Below are 21,150 nucleotides of genomic sequence, written 5' to 3'. Positions count from 1 at the left end.
AAGGTCCACAGGATGGAGGAATAGAATATGGATTAGAGTGGACTTACTGATATTCTATTCATGAACTATTGTGATTAGTAATAGAAGAAAATATGGCATTGGTGTGGAGAAAGTGGCCATGGTGGCTGCTGGGTGTGGGGAATGGGAGGAAGAGATGAGATGTGGAGGCATTTTCAGGACTTGGAGTGGTCCTGGGTGGTGCTGCAGGGACAATTACCGGACATTGTAGGTCCTCCGATGGCCCACTGGATGGAACGTGGGAGAGTGTGGGCTATGATGTGGACTATTGACCATGAGGTGCAGCGATACTCAGAGATGTATTCACCAAATGCAATGAATGTCTCATGATGTTGGAGGAGAATGTTGCTATGGGGGGAGGAGTGGGGTGAGGGGGGTGAGGGGTATATGGGGACCTCATATTTTTTTAATGTAATATTTAAAAAATGAAAAACAAAAACAAAAACAAAAAAATTATCTAATTTATTAGTACAAAAAAAATTAGAAACAAAAAAATGGTCTTAAAAGATTAACTCAATGTAGTCCTTTAGATATTTGTTTTTAGAGTGTCATTTTTTAAAAATGCATTGGTCCTCTTCTCTTACTTTTTATTCTTAAATTAATAGACCTATCTTATCCAGTTCTATGTCATGATTAAGCCATATAAATGGTTATAAGATTACTTGCCTATATTATCCCATGCAGAATTTCTGTGAATAAGGTGGAAAACAAGTGCATGGGCTCCTCAGTGAGGACTGATCATGTGACCTATGAAGTCCCAGCCACCCAGGAGTTGAAAAAACTTAGAACTTTCCAAATGTACTTTCTAAAAGGATAACATACAAATATACACTTAAGAATAATATCAGATGATAGATAGATAGATAGATACATACATACATACATACATACATACATACATACACACATACATACATAATGATAAAACAAATACAACAAAATATTAAAAGCTGGCAAATATGGGTATGCGGTGGTGGGATATGTTGAAATTCTTGTTACGGCTTTTGTATTATTTTTGCAACTGTCCTGTATGTTTGAAATTATTTCAAAATAAAATGTTTAATAATTTTTTAAAATGCTACTTTCAGGCATTGGGAAGAAAATTACCAATATCTAATATAATTTCTTTCTTAGCAGTTAGGTCAACTATTTGACTTCACAATCTATGGGTTTCCTCCTTTTATTCTCTTGTGGATTATATCTAAATTTAATATTGAAGACAGTACTATTTAGCATTCCGGTGGCCTATTATTATTTTCCATGATAAATGGGTGTATTTGCTTCTTTTAACTCAGTACTTATTAGAATTTCAGAGGCTAGCTAAGGGTTTTTCCTATACTTTAATTATGTACCTTGTTTTACTCATTATTGTGATCATATACCACATTTTGCCCCTCTCTTCTTGAAGAGAGTCCACACAAAAAATTTTAATATCATATGCAATATAATGAGTTGTTCGTGATTTTGAAATTCCAGAAGCTATAATTCTGTTAAATGAAATGCTTTAACCTGGATCTCAATATGTGAAAAATCATTTAAGTCTGAACTGACTTCAATATGAAACTCTTTTTAAATGGCCTAAAGTCATTGCGAGTTCTACAACTAGTATCAAAAATTTCTTCCTTCTGTGGCTTTTTGTTTATTTATATGTACATGATAATATATTACCAAAGAAAAAACAAAATTTAAAATATTAAAAAGTAACAGACAAGGATGATTAAACATGTAGTATCTTTGAAATACGTGTAAGTCACACAAATCCTCATAAAATCATAATGTAGGCATCCACCTAGAGCAAGAAGACGTATATAATTAAAGAACTCTCCCTACTGCAGAGTAAAAAAGGGATATTTGATTCCTTAGAGCAAGGGTTGGCAGACTAAAGCTGCAGGCCAAATCTGGCCCACCACCTGTTTTGTTTTGTTTTTTTTAAATAAAGCTTTATTGGAACACATCACACTCATTTGTTTACATCTCATTTATGGCTGCTTTTGTGCTACTGTGACAGAGTTGCGTGGTTACAACAGAGACCATCTGGCCCTCAAAGCATAATTTACTCTCTGACAATTTCCAGAAAATTTTGCCAACCCTTGTGGGTTTAATGGGCACCCTCAAAAGTAGAAGAAGATAAGGTTTAACACTTCTGGAGATGTAAGATGCTGAAAATCAAATTAGTAGAGTCACTATTATTTCATTTCATAGAAGAGAAAATTGGGGGAGCTAGTCCTCAGTTGGTCCGAGGGCCCCATTCCCCTGTTCTACTTATAATATTTTAGAGCTCTGTGAAATTTTTCCTTACAAATATGGATTGTACATAAAAGTCATATAGTTGAAAATTTATGTTTTACTAAAAACATATTTAGAAACACAGAGTTTAGCTATATAGATGTTTGATGTATAGCAGAGAAGGCAGATACCAAAAAAGCTTGGAACAAGCGGATGGCTGAGATGATAGCAGAAAAATGACCTGAAATATCAAGTTAGAACCATTGATCACGGCAGGCATCTTAAGATATAGCAGAGATGACTGTGGAGTCCTCATCCATGAGCCACCATCTTATTAGAGAGTGGGACCAGTAGTTCACACTCCTGACAATTCCTTTGTTTATTGCCACTACACAAATATGAAGAGAGAAAAAATTTTAGAAAGAAGAAACAGCTCCACCTACTGTTTCCATCTCAGGATTTCTTGAGTCTCACCCTTACTGTGCTTTGATCTGTCTGGAAAACGCAAAAGCTATCCATACCTGCAGGATTCCATCCTTCACAACACTAGCAAGCTTAGAGTCATTGCAAGGTATCCCTTTACCCTCCCTCTCTCTATATATATTTGTGCTCAGCGAGGAGTAAAAATAATAAATCTTCACAATTCCTCCAACTTTGTTCTTGTCAGCAAATAGCCTTAGGCTGTAACTGTCTGCTATGAAGAACAAGATAAGGAACCCTAATTAAGGTCTGAAAATTTAAACCCAACACATAATTCTCTAATTTTTTTACAGAGACAACCATAAAACACAGTATTTTTATTATTTTATTGTAACATTTGTATCGAACTTGACAACTTCTAGAATAGCTTCATATTGCCCCAATTTATTAAGAGTTGCTTTGGGAGTGGATGTGGCTCAAGTAGTTGAGCACCTGCTTCCCATATGGGAGGACTGGTGTTTGGTTTCCGGTGCCTCCTCAAAAAACAAAAAGCAAACAACGAGCAAAATAAACCATAAAACCAACTCAGGGGAGCCATGGGTATGTGCCAGCTTCCCGCATATGAGGTCCTGGCTTCAATCCCCTGGTACTTCAAAAAAAAAGATGGCTTTAAGGAACATAAACACTTTTTCACAATACCAGATCAGGTCATGTGACCAGTACTTGGCAGAGTAGGAAACTGAGGCTCCATATAGTTAGATGACCTTTCCAAGTTTCATACTGTGTACATCAGGGCTAAATAAAATAGAATTGACCTGTAATCTCATGCTCTTTTTAGTATGTTATATGGCTTCCCAGGAGCCCATGAAAAACAAACTGCTATAAATAGATGGTTTGGGGATGCATTGCTAAGATTAACATTAAGGTGAAGAAATTTGGGGAAAAATATATAGTGTTTGCTACCATACCATCTAAACTAGATAACAATATAAACTCAAAATGCTGGTAGAATACCAAGAGGTGAGAGTTCTCTTCATAATTCCTTAAACCGTCTATCCAAGTCATACAAGCCTGAAGACAGAGACTGTTAAAGTAGTTTTGGGTGAGGTAAGTGTCTGTAAAGTTGAAACATTGTTGGAATCCAGCAGCAGAGACACAAACATTTATGTTGTCTAAAGCTTCTAAGCTAGCATTGGTAAGTGTTCTTGAGACAGAAAAAAAGCAGCCACTGACATCCAGGAGCCAGCTGGTACTATCAAGTGGGCCTTGATGGTCTCCTATTGGGCAAAAACAATTTCATGGAGCATCAACATCAGGTAAGTCCACTCTGTGACGGTGATGGGTCAAGACAAAAGCAAGAGAACTCCATAATCATGCCTGAGCATAGACAGAACATGGACGTTGTCCATACCACAAAATACCAAACATCCCCTCTCCCGGCTAATATGAACGACCACAGTTTCTTTACCAGTGACAGCTGTAACCTCTGTCCAGTGTCCCCTGTAGAGAAGAATTACTGAGATACCCAATCCTAGAATTACCCCTGCTTCCTGAGAGCATCAAATCCAGAGTAAAGCCCAGTTTCCTTAAAGGCTCCCCTAACTCACTAAAACAAGCCAAATCCTTTCCAGTTTCCTTAAACACTTCCCCAAATCACTAACACAAGCCAAATCTTTTAAGTCTTTTCTAACACTCCCTGAGGCACTGCATGGCTTCCCATTCTATCACCTCCACAAGTAATAAACCAGCATGTTCAACTATGGATGTGTGCCTGGTGGTCTTGACTGTAGGGCATTAATTAAAGGCAGCTGGCATAATGTGGCCCCGACTTTCACTCTGATTTGTCCCAAGAAAGCCCCTCAATGCGCATATTTTTAAGCCATTAAAGTGAAAGTGTGAAATTCTAAAATCGGCAATCCCATCACTGTCATGTTTTGTTCTGTTTTTCCCTTTGTTTTAAAGTGAGATAGCAATCAAAGGCAAATATATCAAGGGCGGTACTCACACTTTGAGTTTTAAAGAATTGGGAGGTCCCTCCACAGTCCACAGCAACTCTCTCTACAGACTGGATGTCATCTCAGAGGTTTGAGACCAGCTAGCAAATTAGGTGACATCAAATGAGAGTTTTTGTTTTAATGCCATTGGTGCTTTTGTCTGTCAGCATCTCTTCTCCATTCTCCTCCCTTCTTCTAGCTAATAGAGCCTTTCTTTCCTGCAGGGAACACTTTGAAAGTGGTTTGGGTGGGGTTCACCTGCATCCTGGGTCTGACCCATTGTAACCCCCCATTCCCCGTGTGCATTGATTGGTTCAGGCGAGGCAGTGGCCCAGCCCTAGCCAAGCCTGGGGCTTTTCTCCTGGGGCCGTCAGGAAGCACAGCTTCTTCTAGCTGTGTGTACAGAGCTGGGGGCATGTGGGTCTGTGGCTGCGTGGCCACATGAAAAGAGGCTGTCTATGTAGACAGACACAGAGCCCCCAAATTCAGCTTTGCCTGAAGCCAAGCAGCACCTGCGAATTTCCCAGTAATATGAGAGTCATTTGATTTTTTATCCCAAATTGGTTTGAGCTGGAGCTCTGTTCATTTGCAAATGAAAGAGACAAGAATAGTATACCTTCCAGTTCGCAAGCTGACCCAAGCTAAACTGTCCTTTCAGCAATACCAGGTTCTTTGGTAAGTATCAGTGGCCTCTCACCAAAAAAAAAGTTTGGGTATTGGCCATATGTTTCCCCCTCACAAATAAACTTGTCATCAGGTGGTGTGTGACCATGAAAACAAGTATAAGCCCTGGTAAAATTACAGTCCTTTATTAGCGAGTAGGCACAGATGGGTGAAAGAACAAGTTCTCGTATGCCCAGTGCATCCCTAGAAGTTCATACTCTTCTATGACAAGGGTCTTGCATGAAAGTTTCCCTCCACAGTGGACACAATGATATTCTGATGACAGGAGCCTCTCACTTTTCATCAAAGTCCATTGTGAGGTGCGGAGACCCACGACCATACATCAAACAGGGCTCTGCACGCCGTGCGGTGCTCCCGAGCTGCCAGGCTGCTGGCCTTTCTGGGCCCTTACGTTTCCTTCAGGCAAGGGCAGTAGGTAGGACCTGCACAGTCGTTGTGGCCCACTGTGTGTCTTCAACACCACTCACTTCATCAAAGTCATCTATCAGCACGCTAATTTATAAAGTTTCTGGTATAAAGATGAATCTACCTCGGGATTGTGGAAACCTGTCTAAGGTGATTCAAAAGCTAACCATCCCTGAAACATGAGCTTCCATTTAGGGGACTTCAAACAACTACCCCTATGATGTAGATTAAAAATAATTTACACCCTCATATATCACAGAGAATGAAACATCACCAACCCTTATTTAAAAGCAAATCAATTCAACATATTAGCTAGAATTTTTTTAAACTATTCTGAGTTTTCGAACATACCACGAAGATGGGATCATTGGCAGCAGAATGTGGCAAAGCATTTGTTCCATTCAAGAAGGAATGAACCAAATTATGAAGGTTCATCACCTGGGAGTCAAGGGTCCCGTCTGCTTTATCAAATCCTTCCAGTGCATTCCTAGGAGAAACCAGTACATCAGTGACAACAGTCATAGATTGCTAAAGGTCTCTTTTTACTGTTTCCATCCTAGACAATAATCTTGTAATTTGAGATTGGGTAGGGCTATGGAAAGCTCTCGAAGCTAAGTACCTAAGAATAGCCCAAACCTTTGATGATGATCCTCTGTGAGGGGAAGATGTTCTCAATCAGTGCTACTTTTACACCTGTTCAGTTGAATTATATCTTTTCTGTGTACTCTATGACAATTATTTACTTTCAAATTTGTCTCCTATGCCAGAATAAGAACTTCTACAAGGCAGGGACTATGTTTTCTTTTGATTTTTATTTTCAGGACTCAACATCATGCCTAGCAAATAGTCTGGGATCGATAATTTTTAAAATTATTATATAATCCTATATGCATATTTCTTAATTAAATAGGCCTGTGGCTTGACTATCATATATTCAACATCCCAAATATATTCCAAAATTCCCTTAGCCTTCTTTCTTTCTGTCTCCTATCCTCAGAAAATTCTGAGTGTCCATACCCTAACTCAATAATCCTCAAACGTAAGCATATATAGGAATCATTGGAGAAAAATGCATATTTCATACCCCACTTCCAGATTTCCTAGTTCAGTAGGTTCAAGGTAGGGCATAAGAATTTGCATTTCTAATTAACTTTATTTTTTTTTAAAGATTTATTTTTTATTTATTTCCCCCTCCCCCCCCCCTCCCCCCAGTTGTCTGCTCTCTGTGTCCATTCGCTTCTATCCTTATCAGCGGCACCAGGTATCTGTGTTTCTTTTTGTTGCGTCATCTTGTTGTGTCAGCTCTCCATGTGTGCGGCACCATTCCTGGGCAGGCTGCACTTTCTTTCGCGCTGGGCAGCTCTCCTTACGGGGCGCACTCCTTGCGCGTGGGGCTCCCCTATGCGGGGGACACCCCTGCATGGCAGGGCACTCCTTGCGAGCATCAGCACTGCACATAGGCCTGCTCCACACGGGTCAAGGGATTTGAACCGCAGACCTCCTGTGTGGTAGGCGGACGCCCTATCTATTGGGCCAAGTCTGCTTCCCTCTAATTAACTTTAAGGTGTTGTTAATCATGGTGATCTGGACACGAGTCTTTGAGAACTAACCCCCTAACTCAAATCCAGATATAATGCAGCATATTTTGTTAGCATTATCACAATTAAAAACTAAAGCTGGGAGCAGATTTGGCTCAAGCAGTCGAGTGCCCGCCTCCTACATGGGAAGTCCCGGGTTCAGTTCCTGGTGCCTCCTATAGAAAAAAAACAAATAGACAAGGACCAGAAAGCTAGCAAAAAATAGCGGAGCAGACAATGAGTACAAGCAATGAGCCAACAGACAAGGGAGCCATCCGGGGGGAGGGGTGGCTAATGCCTGCTGCAGCGTGTGTAGCTCAGTGGTTGAGCACCCACTTTGCATATGCGAGGTCCTAGATTCAGTCCCTGGTACCTCTAAAAAACAAAACAAACAAACAAAAAGCAAACGCCCTTTTCTTTTCTGAACAATCTTAACTGTCACCTTTTATGTCACCTTGGTACTCCTCTGCCCACTCTCAGCACAGACTCTGAGCCATCCACACTCAGCACATCTACAGTTCAGTCTCAGCCTAGCCTGTCCCTGACCTGAAAAATCCTATCATTTGTATGATTTACACACAGTTTAGAGAGAGGGGGACTCTGGTTATGGTGAAGACCCTGAATCCTAACCCCCATCCCTTTTTTGCAGACCATCTGTCTTTACTTAAAATCTTATTTATGTGTAAACGAATTTCTCAAAATTCTTAAAGTCTTTAATTTCATGCATTATTATATCATCAGTGTGCTATAATTTGATAGAATTTAGTCTGTTATACTCCTCTGAGTTCTCAGACCTCAGTATTAAGTTTTATAATAATGAATTTCTAGTGTCAACATAAAAAATTAAAAAGAAAAGAAAAAGAAAGGGCAGGAGTAAACATTTTTAAATAGTATATTGTATGATGTACCCTAATTCCTAAGCCTGTACCTATGTAGACAGAAATACAAAAACTGGTTTTGGGGAAGATGTGGTTCAGGCAACTGGGCTCCCACCTAGCACATGGGAGGTTGCTGGTTCAGATCCTCGCACCTCCTGAAGACAGCGAGCTGATTTGATGGGTAGGCACGGCAAGCCAATGCAACAAGATGATGCAACAAGAGAAGCAGGGAGGAAAAAGCATAATGAGAGACACAGCAAAGCAGGGAGTGGAGGTGGCTCAAGAGATTAGGTACCTCCCTCCCACATCAGAGGTCCCAGGTTCGGTTCCTGGTGCTTCCTAGAGAAACAAGAAAGATGAACAGACAGCAAGGGAAAACAAGGGAATGGGAAGAAATAAATATATAAATCATTAAATAAAAAACAATAAAGCTGATTTTGAACAACCTAGTTAGAATATATTAAAACTACCTTATTCATTTTAGAGGGTGGATGGTGGCATTCCAAACAAGATGTATTTCCTTACCTTGTTAACCCTTTTCTTTTTTAAAGATTTATTTTTATTTATTTATTTCTCTCCCCTTCCCCCGCCCCACCCCGGTTCTCTGTTCTCTGTGTCTATTTGCTGCGTCGTCTTCTTTGTCCGCTTCTGTTGTTGTCAGCGGCATGGGAATCTGTGTTTCTTTTTGTTGCGTCATCTTGTTATGTCAGCTCTCCATGTGTGCATGGCACCATTCCTGGGCAGGCTGCACTTTCTTTCGCGCTGGGCAGCTCTCCTTATAGGGCGCACTCCTTGCATGTGGGGCTCCCCTACACAGGGGACACCCCTGCATGGCACGGCACTCCTTGCGCGCATCAGCATTGCGCATGGGCCAGCTGCACACGGGTCAAGGAGGCCCGGGGTTTGAACCGCGGACCTCCCATGTGGTAGACGGACGCCCTAACCACTGGGCCAAGTCCTCCACCTTGTTAACCCTTCTTATCATCACCTCCTCTGTACTCAACTTTGCCGATGTCTCCCAACACCTGGATTTCTTTCTAGTCCACTACCCCACAGACATAAAAATCTAAAAGAACTGCAAAATGTCAGCCCAGCAGAGCTCTGAGCACCAACCTGAAGCTGAAGGTAGAGTTCTGGAAGAAAGGAGGATTGTCAAACTTCTTGAGAGAAAGACAATCTTCTATGTCTTTTAAAGTTGGCAACTTCTCATTGTTTCTTCCCACTTGATTTCTTCTCAACAAACCTTCATAGGTTCCATTACACAGGGTAACGCGGCGGTTGTAGTCATCCAAGCTAAAATTGTAAGAAGATGAAAAATAACGTAAGTCTTAACTCATGGATAGGGTCACACTTTTGGGGATTACCAAGCATATTCAGTTCACAAATGTGCTTTCAATACATCTGCTTTTTTATTAAAGGGCTTAGACTTTTACAAATCCTACTTTCCACAGGAAAATAATTTTCAGAAACACATCAACAGAACCCAACATGCATTAGAAAAAAAGATACAAAGTGGCTCCTCCATCCAACTCACTAAGAGGTAAGAAAATATGCCAGTGTCCGCATAGAAGAGGTGGCATTGGATTGGGAAAAGTGGACATGGTGGCTGATGGGTATGGGGAAAGGCAGGGGGAGATGAGAGGTGGAGGCGTCTTTGGGACATGGAGCTGCCCTGGATGGTGCTTCAGGAGCAATCACCGGACATTGTATATCCTCACAGGGCCCGCTGGATGGAATGGGGGAGAGTGTGGGCCATGATGTGGACAATTGACTATGGGGTGCAGAGGTGCCCAAAGATGTACTTGCCAGGTCCAATGGATGTGTCATGATGATGGGAGGGAGTGTTGCTGGGGGGGGGGGAGAAGTGGGGTGGGGGGGTGGGGTTGAATGGGACCTCACATATATATTTTTAATGTAATATTATTACAAAGTCAATAAAATAAAAAAAATAATAAAAAAAAAAAAAAAAGAAAATATGGTCTCCGTTGCAGGTGCATATGCCATTACCTATTGCAGACAATTTCCCAGCTGGAGAATCTTGAGCTCTGACTAATCAGAGTTGGATCATCTTGTCTTGCTGCCCCAAACAGCTGGTCTGTACATATGTCACACTCATTTCTCCCAGTGGCAAAGTTCCAGTAAGGCAAAGCAAAGGACTCATTACCGGTGAGTTGCTAGAAGAAAAGAATATACCTAGTCATTTAATTTATGCCACCAGATACAACAAGAAAGTGAAAGGCAAAGACTGCTATGTGTCTTGACCAAATGTAGAGCAAAATAAAAATTACCAAATAAACACTTTTGACCAACCTGGAGCTCTTTTTCCAACAACAACAAATGGTACCGGTGCCAAGTGACAAAGGCAGGTCCTTGGTGTGAGAAATCTATGGCCTTGTATGGACGCCCTGGTCCTAAAACAAGTGTTATATATATTTAAAAGCACAGAATCTAATTTAACAGATTAAAAACCTTACCTATGATGTGTCTACAGAACCAATAAGCCCATGCTGTTTCAGTAAAATATAAAAGATGTTTTTGGCCTTTCTCTATCTGAAAGCAACAATAACAACAACAAGGACAAAACAATTTCAGAGATTGCTTTCAGGATAAGCTCTCCAAAAGCTTGATTTTCAACAGAGATCCAGAAATTCAAGTCCCTTTCAGCTTTAAGAACCCCCCTAACTTATTTAATTTTTAAGCAATCATTCTTTGAGATGAAATAGAGTCTCCAAAAAAGTAGGTCATTAAGACCTAAACAATATACTTAATTTTAAAAGACATTTTCTAGCCTATTCCAGGCATATTAGGAGAGAGTCAATTAGTAATATGGCAACTTCAATTGTACTTAATCCTAATGCAGTATTTATATAACCAAAATGAATTTCCATGGATTTTTGCTTCACCCATCAATCAGTTACAACTACTAGCTGACAAAATGGTCGCCAAAACCAGAAGAGAGAAAATAACATTCAAACCAATTTGGTTGACCATGGGAACTGCCAATTTTAGTGAAAAGCTTTGGGCAATTTAATGACCTTCTTACTGCCTGTTCCATCCTTCTTCCCCTTTTCAGAACAGCTTTTGATGGTTATGTAGAAACTTTAGCAGACTTTGATGCCTTTTCAAAGTACCCATAATAACTTCAGATAGCTGAGCAGACATGAATATAAATTTAATTCCTAGATACAACCAGACACTATAGCTTTCTTTTCCTCTTGAGAGACTACCCTCTCATAAAGTAAAAATTCCTCAGATTGATGGCAGAAAAACTATAAAGATTTATAGCCAGAAAAGCCTCCCTATCTATTGATAAAGAAAGACAGATGTTTACCTATGAAGCAAGTGTTCAAAGATTCACAAAGAGAAAAGAACTGCTGTTGCTTGGCTACACAATCCTTTTTTTTTGACATTTTAATCCAGAACAAAGTTTAACATTCTCAGACAAAACGATGAGGGGGAAGCAGACACAGCTCAAGCCTTTGAGCACCTGCTTCCCATATGGGAGGTCCCTGGTTCAGTTCCCTAAAAATGAAAACAAACAACAAACAAACAAAAAAACCAACTCAGGGGAACTGATGTGGCTCAGTGGTTGAGAACTGGCTTCCCATTTATGAGGTCCTGGGTTCAATTCCCAGCCCTGGTACCTCAAAAAAAAAAAAAAAAAAGATGAGGGAGACTTGAATGATGTGGGACAAATGATAAACTCAAGGAAGAAATATTCCAAAGTGAGCTTTTTGTCCTCATTTTCCCTGTTCCCAACAAGGGACCCCAAAAGTAAGGAAATTTCCAAATGTAGCCAAGGGCTCAGAACAGCTCTGAGTGGAACCTAGAATGGATTCAAACTCTCCTGGAACAAACTGGTGTCTATGGCTTTCTCTGAGGGAAAAAATAAATATGGATGAAACTGGACCTACTAAAATAATGAAGCTCATAACAGACAATTCCCCCATTCCAAATCCAACCCAAACCCCAGTTTTTAGGATCCAGAAGGACAGGGCCCCATGCTCTCAAGTGTCCACATGACTGGGATTCAAGGACGGGGCAGGAGGAACTCTATACTGCTGTGACTCAGCTCCTGCTTTTTCTTGACAAAACAACTCCAAAAATCTTCAGGATTTCCAACAGTGCATGGTTAACGCAAATGATTATCTACAAGGCTACTGAATGACACAGAGGAACTTAATTTGACACACACTTCCAACACAAACACTCTAATTCTGCACGGGGAAGTTTCGTGTGCTTGGGCACATGGTCAGCTAATACCTCCAATTTGAAGTAAGGTTCACAGAGCGCTTCCATGACCATATTTAGAAATGTTTTCTTAGGGACTCAAAATGAATTTATCTCCACTTCAGCCACTCTTACATTTGAAGATTAATAGCTTCATCGAGGGCAGTTTTGACTTTGAACCAAAAACACAAACTAGAGGAGAGAGCGTTTTAAAGTGTCTGCAGCCAATGTACAGGAAGAAACAGCTTCATTCTAACATCAGGCAGGATTTGAGAATTCTATGACTGACATAAACTTAACCCTCCTTTGTTCTTCCTGTTATTTAGCTTACCTGAAATTACTTCCTACCCCATACACCCCCAAACCTCTAATAATATACCTTAAGCCAGAGGGAATACCCACCTAGTAATGTATCTCTAACAGAATAGTAATGAAGCCACACAAAGTAGTCATAAATGCTGCAGTTGGCAGTCTGGGGCTGGGTTCCGTCGGGCCCCAGCAGGCCCAGCCAGTGCTGCGTGGTGATCACGTAGTCGGGGTGTGGGGTGGTCTTCGCCAGGACTAAGGCACCCAAGAACTGCTCCCTCTCCTGAGGAGTCAAGGAGTGGATGTTCTGACGAACGACCGGTGTTTTCTTCTGACTGCAGTTGGGGCCCGTCCAGCCAAACTTGCAGTCCCCGCAGTGATAGCCAGCAAAGTTTCCTAGTTCACAAAAAAGGGACAGATGGAGAAAGATAAAGGTTTATGCAGTCTGGGAGAAATCTGTCTTTCAACTCTCCCGTAGAATGGAAGAGAAGAAGGGGCTACAGAGGGCTAAGTCAATTTCCTCTTGAAATCCTTGTATCTACAAACGGTCGCCAACACTAGGAGGTTAAAAACTCCCTAGAATACTCCCACGAGGAAGCAGGATACGAAACGGCATTGCTTATACTCATCCATACTCCCCCTCCTCTCAGGAATCAGGCAAGGGTGCCCTTCCTACGCCCTGCCCCTCCCCAGCAGGAGCCCCCGTGCTCACCCTGCTGTGTCCTGCTATCACTGAGGGCTGGCTGACACAAAACAGCCACTGATTTAGAGAAGAAAGAGAAAATACGTCTAGCTAAAGGTAGAACCAAAATAAACAAATAAATAAGTTGATTTCCTGAAATTTAGGTGAAATCTAACATAAAAAATCTGGTTTATTTCTCAAAGGAGACAGAGTTAAGACAAAATCAATGGAAGCTGGCAGGTCATAAAGGTGAATTAGCTGCTATGGTGCCAGGAAGTACAAATCTCTGCAGGGTCCCTTGTCAACTACACAAAGGGCTCTGCTTTATCAAGGCCCAGGGAAGGAGGACTAGTAAAATCAAGCTGGAAGGATCTTTCTGATGAGCGTCTAAAGTCTAGAATATTGTAGCTTTCCCTTGACTTGTCCCTTCTTACCCTTCTTGATTATTGCTTCTCGTATGCCCAGCGCCTCCTTTCTTAGATGGTGATAAGTCAGAGTCCCTGATTAAATGTTATTGGAAAGAACTCACTGAAACAAAAGGGAATAAGAACCCTTATCTCAGATAGTAGCTAAGAGGATTAAAGGGTGATGAAAAGCACTTACCACTGAGGCTAACTCACTCCCTCTCCTCTCCTCCACCTCAGGCACCCTATGCTTTTTCCTTGTTATTCCTTCTTCATGGAACAGTCTTTCCTCCCCACCTCTCCAAATTCCCCCTGCCTGGGTGGCCCTACTCCTTGAAGCTTCACACCAGGTTGTCTGTAAAGTTTTTCTTGATTCCACACAACAGGGTCAGATTCTCCAGCTCTTTGCTCCCACCACTGCTCGTAAATCACTGTCTGCAGATTTATCATACCCACTCTATTCATCTCTATACTTGTCTCAGCTACAGACATCTGAAAAGCAGTGAACCCAGTACCTAGGCCTGTGCTTGGCCTTGTGAAAAATCAATATTTGCTGAATGAAGGAAAGAAGAATAAAGTATGAGGTAGGTACTTCAATAAACATAAATTTTCTTCTTCCTTTCTCTCCCTGCCCTTCAGGATTTCCACATATTTTAGCAGGAAAAAAAACAGGCCCTGTAAATCATCTTGACACATTATAAGTACTAAAACAGCGGTAAGAAAAAAAAAAAGAATGAAACTGTGATGATAGTAGAGAGAGGGTTATTTAGATCTCTAAAGGAAAAGAAAATGTACCAATAGCGTGAAAACAAAGTGATTAGCATTTGCACTATAGAAAGAAACTGCACAGGGTTCCCTTTCTTTTACCACAATGGACTTTTGCTCTTAATAATAAAATAAAAAGAGAAAATTGAGATGAAACTAATTGGTTTTCTGCATTCTATGATCTTTGTAATTTGCAAAATATTCTATTGACCCTTCAATAGTTTAAGTATCCATCTTTTCCTGTGAGTTAAACATTAAGATCTATTTTGATTACTGAAATGAAGCTCATCAATACATATTATTTATTGAGCAGCTACTAGAATGTCAGATGCTACCCAAGGTGTTAGTGATTCACTAATAAGCAAAACCAGGAACAGACTCTTATCTTCTGGCCTCACTGAGCTTGGAGTGTCCTTATTTTTCCTCAGACTACCTAATAAAACTATATAATATCCATTTTAAAACCATCTCCAATTAAAATGCATCACCTACTCTGGCAGCTTTTTAAAGAAATAGAAGGTGTTTTGAGAAGGACTTAAACACATGCTGTGTCTGAAGAAAAATAAATGCCTAGATGAAAATTCAGTACACCTTCCAGCCGTTTACCTATAGTTAGATGATTGGTGGTAAAGGTATAGTCACATCTCTGTCATAGGAGAGTATTTCCATCCTTCAAAATGCTAAGAAATAATACACAAAATTTTTGTAATAATAAATTCAATCAATTGTGAAACAATAATTCACAATTTTTGCTATCAGTTGTAAGACGGCTGCACTTTCTTCACAATGATTCTTTTTGGATGGCAGAAAGAAAAAAATCAATCACTAATAATTTCGTTCATTTATTTTTTCACCAATTTATTGAATATCTGTTATGTAATGGGCACTCTAAACTAAGCATACCTGCCTCTCTGCTTCCACAGTGTTTTTTACATTCAGACAAGTAGTCACAGTTGGTAACCTTGGACAACTCATTTAACCTCTCAAAGTCTGTCATTTTGGGATAAAATTCTAATTCATAAGGTTCTTATGAAAAACAAGCACATTAATACATGTAGATCACTTAGAATAGTGTTTAGTACATAGTAAATTCAATATTAGGTGTTAGTACTACTAGTTTATTAGATACCACTTATCAAATAGTATTGGAATTATTTGCTTATTTATCTGTCTTACTTATCCACTGCACTGTGGACACTTTAAGAATTATGTTGGCTTCTCCTGTTTTATACCTGAAAGCCTTAATGTAGTTGGTGCTAAATGAATGTTAGTGGGGTGGGGGGGTGAGGGGGTGAAGGAGCCAATGAATATTTGAATAAAAGGCATTTGGCACTAGGGGACACAAAAAATATAAATAAGGCACAATGTCTTCTCAGTCTATTGGAGGTGAAGGCCATGTGTATGATGAAATATCAACTGAAGTCTGTGGGAAAAGTGAAAGCAGGAATAAAAACATGCTGTGGCACACAGAACAAAGGAGAAAATTATTCATCTTGATTCAGAAGAACTAAGAGATGCTTTACAATGACAGTGAACGAAGAATGTCTTCTTTAACATAACTAGAGTTGCCCCCTAAAAACAATGTGTAAGTACTAATAAGAAAGCATTTGTCTGGGTTTGAGCTCACCTGTAACCCAGAAATTTATCCAGTAAAAAATGCCACCATGCTGCAAAAAATACATCAAACTCTACAATCAGGTCCCTTTCGTTTTTGAGCTTACAAACCTGGCCTAAAGAATTTGTTTATATGCTGAAGACAATGGAAAGGTTAAGCAAAGCCAAAGACCAACACAAAACGTGTTTATTTAATTTAGAATTCCTATTAGTATTTTATATCCATTTAACATGGGTTGATTTTTTTGCCCCTTAACCTACTAATATCAGCAGCACAAATATAAAAAGAGGTGTCTTTTAAAAGGGATTGTGTTCTCTTTCTGAGAAATGAAGAGAAAAAAAATAGATCCCTAGATTATTCCGATCTATCTCCCATAGAGTACATCCTTAAGCAAAAATTAAATTTAAAAAGTTAGAGTCCTACACTTACTTAGGACTGGGATAAAAACTGAAAGAGAGAAGACATTATGCTGAGTGAAATAAGCCAGACACAAAAGGACAAATATTGTATGGTCTCACTAATATGAACTGAATATGAAGAATAAACACATGGAGTTAAAAACTAGAATATAGGTTACTAGGAGATAGGATGAGGGCTGAAAATGGCTGAAGCTTAATGTGTGTAAGTTTTTAACAAACGTAACTGTAAAAGTGTGGAAACAGAGTTGATGGTAACACATTATAGTGAGTATCCTCACACGGCTGGTTTATAAATGGGATAGTGGCTGAAAGGCGTAGTCTAGGGATGTAAATGTCAGTTGAAAGAAAGCTAGAGAATAATGAAGGGGCTGAATAACACAGTGAACCAGAGGTGGATGAGGGTTGTGGTTAATAACACAAATTCAAGAATGTTCTTCTAGGAACAAGAACAAATGTACATTTTTATTACAAGGTGGTAATAATATGGTGGTGCTTGGGAATAATTAATGTAACTTATGGACTATAGTTAACAGCAATATTGTAATATTCTTGCATCAGTGTCAAAGAATGCATTATATAAATGGGTCAATGATAGGGGGTATGGAATATTTTTCTTTTTGATAAAGAAAAATGTTCAAAAATTTACTGAGACAACTGCACAATGCTATGATGAAAGTGAGAGCTACTAAGTGTACACTTTGGATAGATTGTACCAGGCATGGGACTGTATAAGACAGTGAGCCATGTGGTAGAAGACGGACTGTAGTTAACACTACAAATATGAGAGTGTTATCACATGAACCATAACAAACATACAATGCTTATACATGGTGTTAATAGGGATATATATGGGAAAATAAACCAAATGTAAGCTGTGGACTATAGTTAGTGGTAATAGCCTGATGATGTTCTTCCATAATCTGTAACAAATGTTCTGCAACAATGTAAGGCGTTTGTAGAAGGGTGATGTATGGAAATTCTGTGCATGATGCATGACTGTTTTATCAGCTCACAACTTCTCTAATAAAAAATATATATGTAAAATAATTAGGGATATACGGTAATTCTGTATTTTCTTCATGATTTTTCTATAAACGTACAACATCCCTAATAAAAAATGGAAAGAGAATGAGAATCACCAAACTTTGCACGTTCGCACATGAACTGCATCAACTCGACCTCAGAAGACTATTAGACTAACTAAACTTAAAGACCACCGATTAGTGAATTTACAAGGAGTTCTAAATAGTCTATTCCTTTTAATTAAAGATTCTATTATTTTAATAACAATATTTTATGCTCACTCAGTGCCTTTCATCTACAGAGCTCAAAAGTATTTTACAAGTACAGTTTGATCTTTATCCCCATTTAAGAGATTGGAAAATGGAGGCACTTAGTCACTTGTACAGACAAGAAATTCTCAGCCAACTGTTCAAAAACTATTTGGTGTACTCTTTTTTCAAAAGCCCAAAGACACAGCTGCAGCTGGTATATTCTCATAAATGCCAACTGCCTGGTAAGACTTGTAAAGTGAATGAGTAATGTCAAAGTCTCCTAAAATCCAGCTCTTCCTAACAATAAAAGACAATAATTCAGTAATTTTTTGTTTTGATTTAGTCCTACTAAATCGAATAGCAGATTTGAGCACAGAATTGAGGGCTGTTTTTGTTTTTACCCCAAAGTTTGTATTTGTTTTATTTATTAGGCTAAAATCTTTTATCAGCCTCACAATCATGGAGACTGTGGGGTGTTTAATTTGCATTGATTTAACAAAATTCAGTGTCATCAATAGTCTGGCTGCCAGAAGCTAATCTACATCTCTTCCTTACGAAATTTTGACCAACCCCAGGAGAGTCTCAGGGGTCCTTTTTGCAAAAGAATCCTGAGACTACAAGAAAGGAGGATCTCTGGGGTTTAAATTCTAGCATAGAGGAAGAAAGCTAAAGACCACCATCCAAACCATGACAAAGCAATTCTAGGAAAGCAAGTAACTCTCTCTTGGATAGAATAAATTGAAGGACTTAGGTCCTGCTTTGCGACACAGGGTGGGAATCACGGAATGATGATTACTGTGAATACTAAATAACTTTCCAGCTCAGCTACTAAGGACTTAGTCTGATGCCCTGAGAATCAGAGAGAAAGATTACCTAGGAGCCCCTAATTGCGAATAGAAGTACAGCCATCCAAAATTGATATGGAAAGAGCAATGGTCCTGAATGAATCTAAACAGCAAATCATTGCAGCACAGGAGTCGAGCCACAGCCCAGGCATGGGGTCACAGGAACAGCCCGGAAACCCTGCTTCCTGGGACTAGACTCTGTAAGAATTTTTTCCTCACAGCCTGGACTTACAGAACAGGCCCTATTTCTGACTCACCACTGTCCTGTCACAGCAAGTGATTCCTTTTTATATTTTGAAAGTAGGTCACTGTGACCCTAAGTTCCTGTCACTTCTGGAGGAATAGTTATAAACATTCCTTCAGTAAAGGAGGTTAGCAATTGTCCCTTCTATTCTGCCATTCTCTATTCTTCCCATCCCTACTTTTTTTTTTAACTTGTTAGCAGGGTCAGAAAAATAAACTAGACAGTGATAGGGAGAGTTAGCAGTTATATTTAATTTCCCAATACCTTCAGCCCAGGATTCCATAAAATGAAGTTTCCTAACTTTTATAGGCTGTTGTACTTTATCATTGATTAACCTGCAAATAATTGCTCTCGAAGTATTTTTGAATCATTGACAAAAAAGTTATTGTATTAGTGTAGTTTCCAAAAGCACAGGTAATTTGAAACCTGTTGATTCTCATTAGACTGAACAGCTGTGAAAATCTATGAGAATGTCTATAGAATCAAATGCTTAAATAACTTAGAGGAAATGGAGTATATATTCAATATGCTAATAAATTCTTTTGTGTGACAAACACCCAAAAACTAGGACCTAAAAGATCTTTTGGATGAGAGAATTAACAGTAAAACCACAAAATGATTATAAAGACATACCAGAAAGAAGGGGGAAAATTACTCCTACATCAACATCACTGTCCATTGTGCACTCCTTACATTCCCTTACATAGCTCAGTTATCTGTATTTTCCTGTTTCATCATCATATGAAAGCATAAGTAAACATAAAGCAAAAATATTCCTATGTAGCCTGTCACCAAAGCTAGTGTCCAAAGGCTCTGCTGAAGTTACTGTTACGTTTGTGTCTTAAATACCCAGCCACACCAGCGCTGTGCATGACTGCTGCAAACGGGAGGGAAGCACCATTGAAAAGGATTTGGGAAGGCGTGGGGAGCCAAAGGAATAAGAAACGCACAGAAATTTCAAAGAAACGGGTAATAAGAGAGGCAAGACTCTAAAAGAAGGACACTGAGAAAATTTTAAGTACTCAGTTCAATCTTAGACACAAGAGAAAAGATTTGTTTTTATCTAAGAGCTGCCGTCCCTTCCCTAGCTCACTGAGGAAGCTTCGTCCTGTCACCTCTCTCCAACCATGGCAAAGTTATGACCCTGCTTGAGATCTGGGGTGAGGGGTACAGAGGACCTGCCTTCTACTCCTGCACTCTAAATGGCAAGCCTCAACACCCTTCCACCCCTTCAACAAGTGTAAACCCATTTCAGAAGGAGAGGGCCCCGAATAATTCTTGAAAGGACTTGCTGCCAGTTTCAAAGCTGACGCTTGAGCTCTTCAACTTGCCAATGGTAGATTGGCACAGATTCATAGAACCAGGCTTGCCTCATGCACTGTTTGTTTAGTTTTCGTAACTAGGTGTACTAGGCAGTATGAAGAACATAACTGAAGCATCAGCCTTCCTCTGTACGCTTTTGCCTTTTGAAACCGAGCCCACCAGTCTCTGTCAATAGCCTCATGCCTTCTTAGAAGAGGCTCGCTTTCCCAGCTGAGGCCCTCCCCACCAAGATCAGGATTGGGGCCAGATTCGCCCATCGGGTCTCTCACCTGTACACTTGCAGGTCCGGTTGAAGAACTTCTTTGGCCACTGCTCGCGGTCATCCAGGTTCCGCAGTACATAAGGACCACTCCAGGGCCTGGTGTCCACTCGCACCTCTGCGCACTGGCCCCGGCCTTCCTGTGAGCCACAGATGTTGGCCGGTTCCCCACGCAGTGGCGGACAGCACTCCTTGGCCACCAGGCTGTCCACCGTCATGCAGACACGGGGGAACTGAGCCCAGGTTCCAGGTAGGATTCCACAGCCCAGGCAACTGACCAGGAGCCCCCACCAAATGGGGCTCATGGCTTTGCAACTGGAAGAATTCACTCTCATGCCAGTCCTTTCTCTCGCTTCCACTCCTCGTTTCTAGCTTGCCTTTTTCTTTGTCTTCCACTCTTGAGCATTCACTCAGTTTTTTTGGTGTTGTAGTTTTTTGAATCTGCTTTAGTTTGTGTTCTATTCCTCTTCCCTTAAAAAAATCCCCTCGAAATCACAGAATCCACACGTGTGCACATGAGCACATGTACATGAATGCACTAGTTTATGTGACTGAAACAACTAAAAAACAAATTTAATTTCA

General features: G+C 40.1%; 1 protein-coding gene across 1 annotated transcript in view; it reads right to left on the bottom strand.

Moving 5' to 3' along the window:
- DCT (dopachrome tautomerase) overlaps window positions 1–20,873 on the bottom strand; it is a 43,024-nt gene extending 22,151 nt beyond the window's left edge. The window contains exons 1-6 of the mRNA XM_004457733.5: window positions 20,579–20,873; window positions 12,835–13,134; window positions 10,513–10,613; window positions 10,210–10,376; window positions 9,316–9,495; window positions 6,099–6,234 (exon numbers count right to left, since the gene is read on the bottom strand). Coding sequence (XP_004457790.2) covers window positions 6,099–6,234; window positions 9,316–9,495; window positions 10,210–10,376; window positions 10,513–10,613; window positions 12,835–13,134; window positions 20,579–20,873 — 1,179 coding nt within the window. The remainder of the gene's footprint in view (window positions 1–6,098; window positions 6,235–9,315; window positions 9,496–10,209; window positions 10,377–10,512; window positions 10,614–12,834; window positions 13,135–20,578) is intronic.
- Window positions 20,874–21,150: the final 277 nt, after the last annotated feature.

This window comes from Dasypus novemcinctus, chromosome 15, assembly GCF_030445035.2.
Source record: "Dasypus novemcinctus isolate mDasNov1 chromosome 15, mDasNov1.1.hap2, whole genome shotgun sequence".
NCBI lineage: Eukaryota > Metazoa > Chordata > Mammalia > Cingulata > Dasypodidae > Dasypus > Dasypus novemcinctus.
Note: the sequence above shows the minus strand (reverse complement) of the source record. Positions and strands in the feature narration are given on the sequence as shown.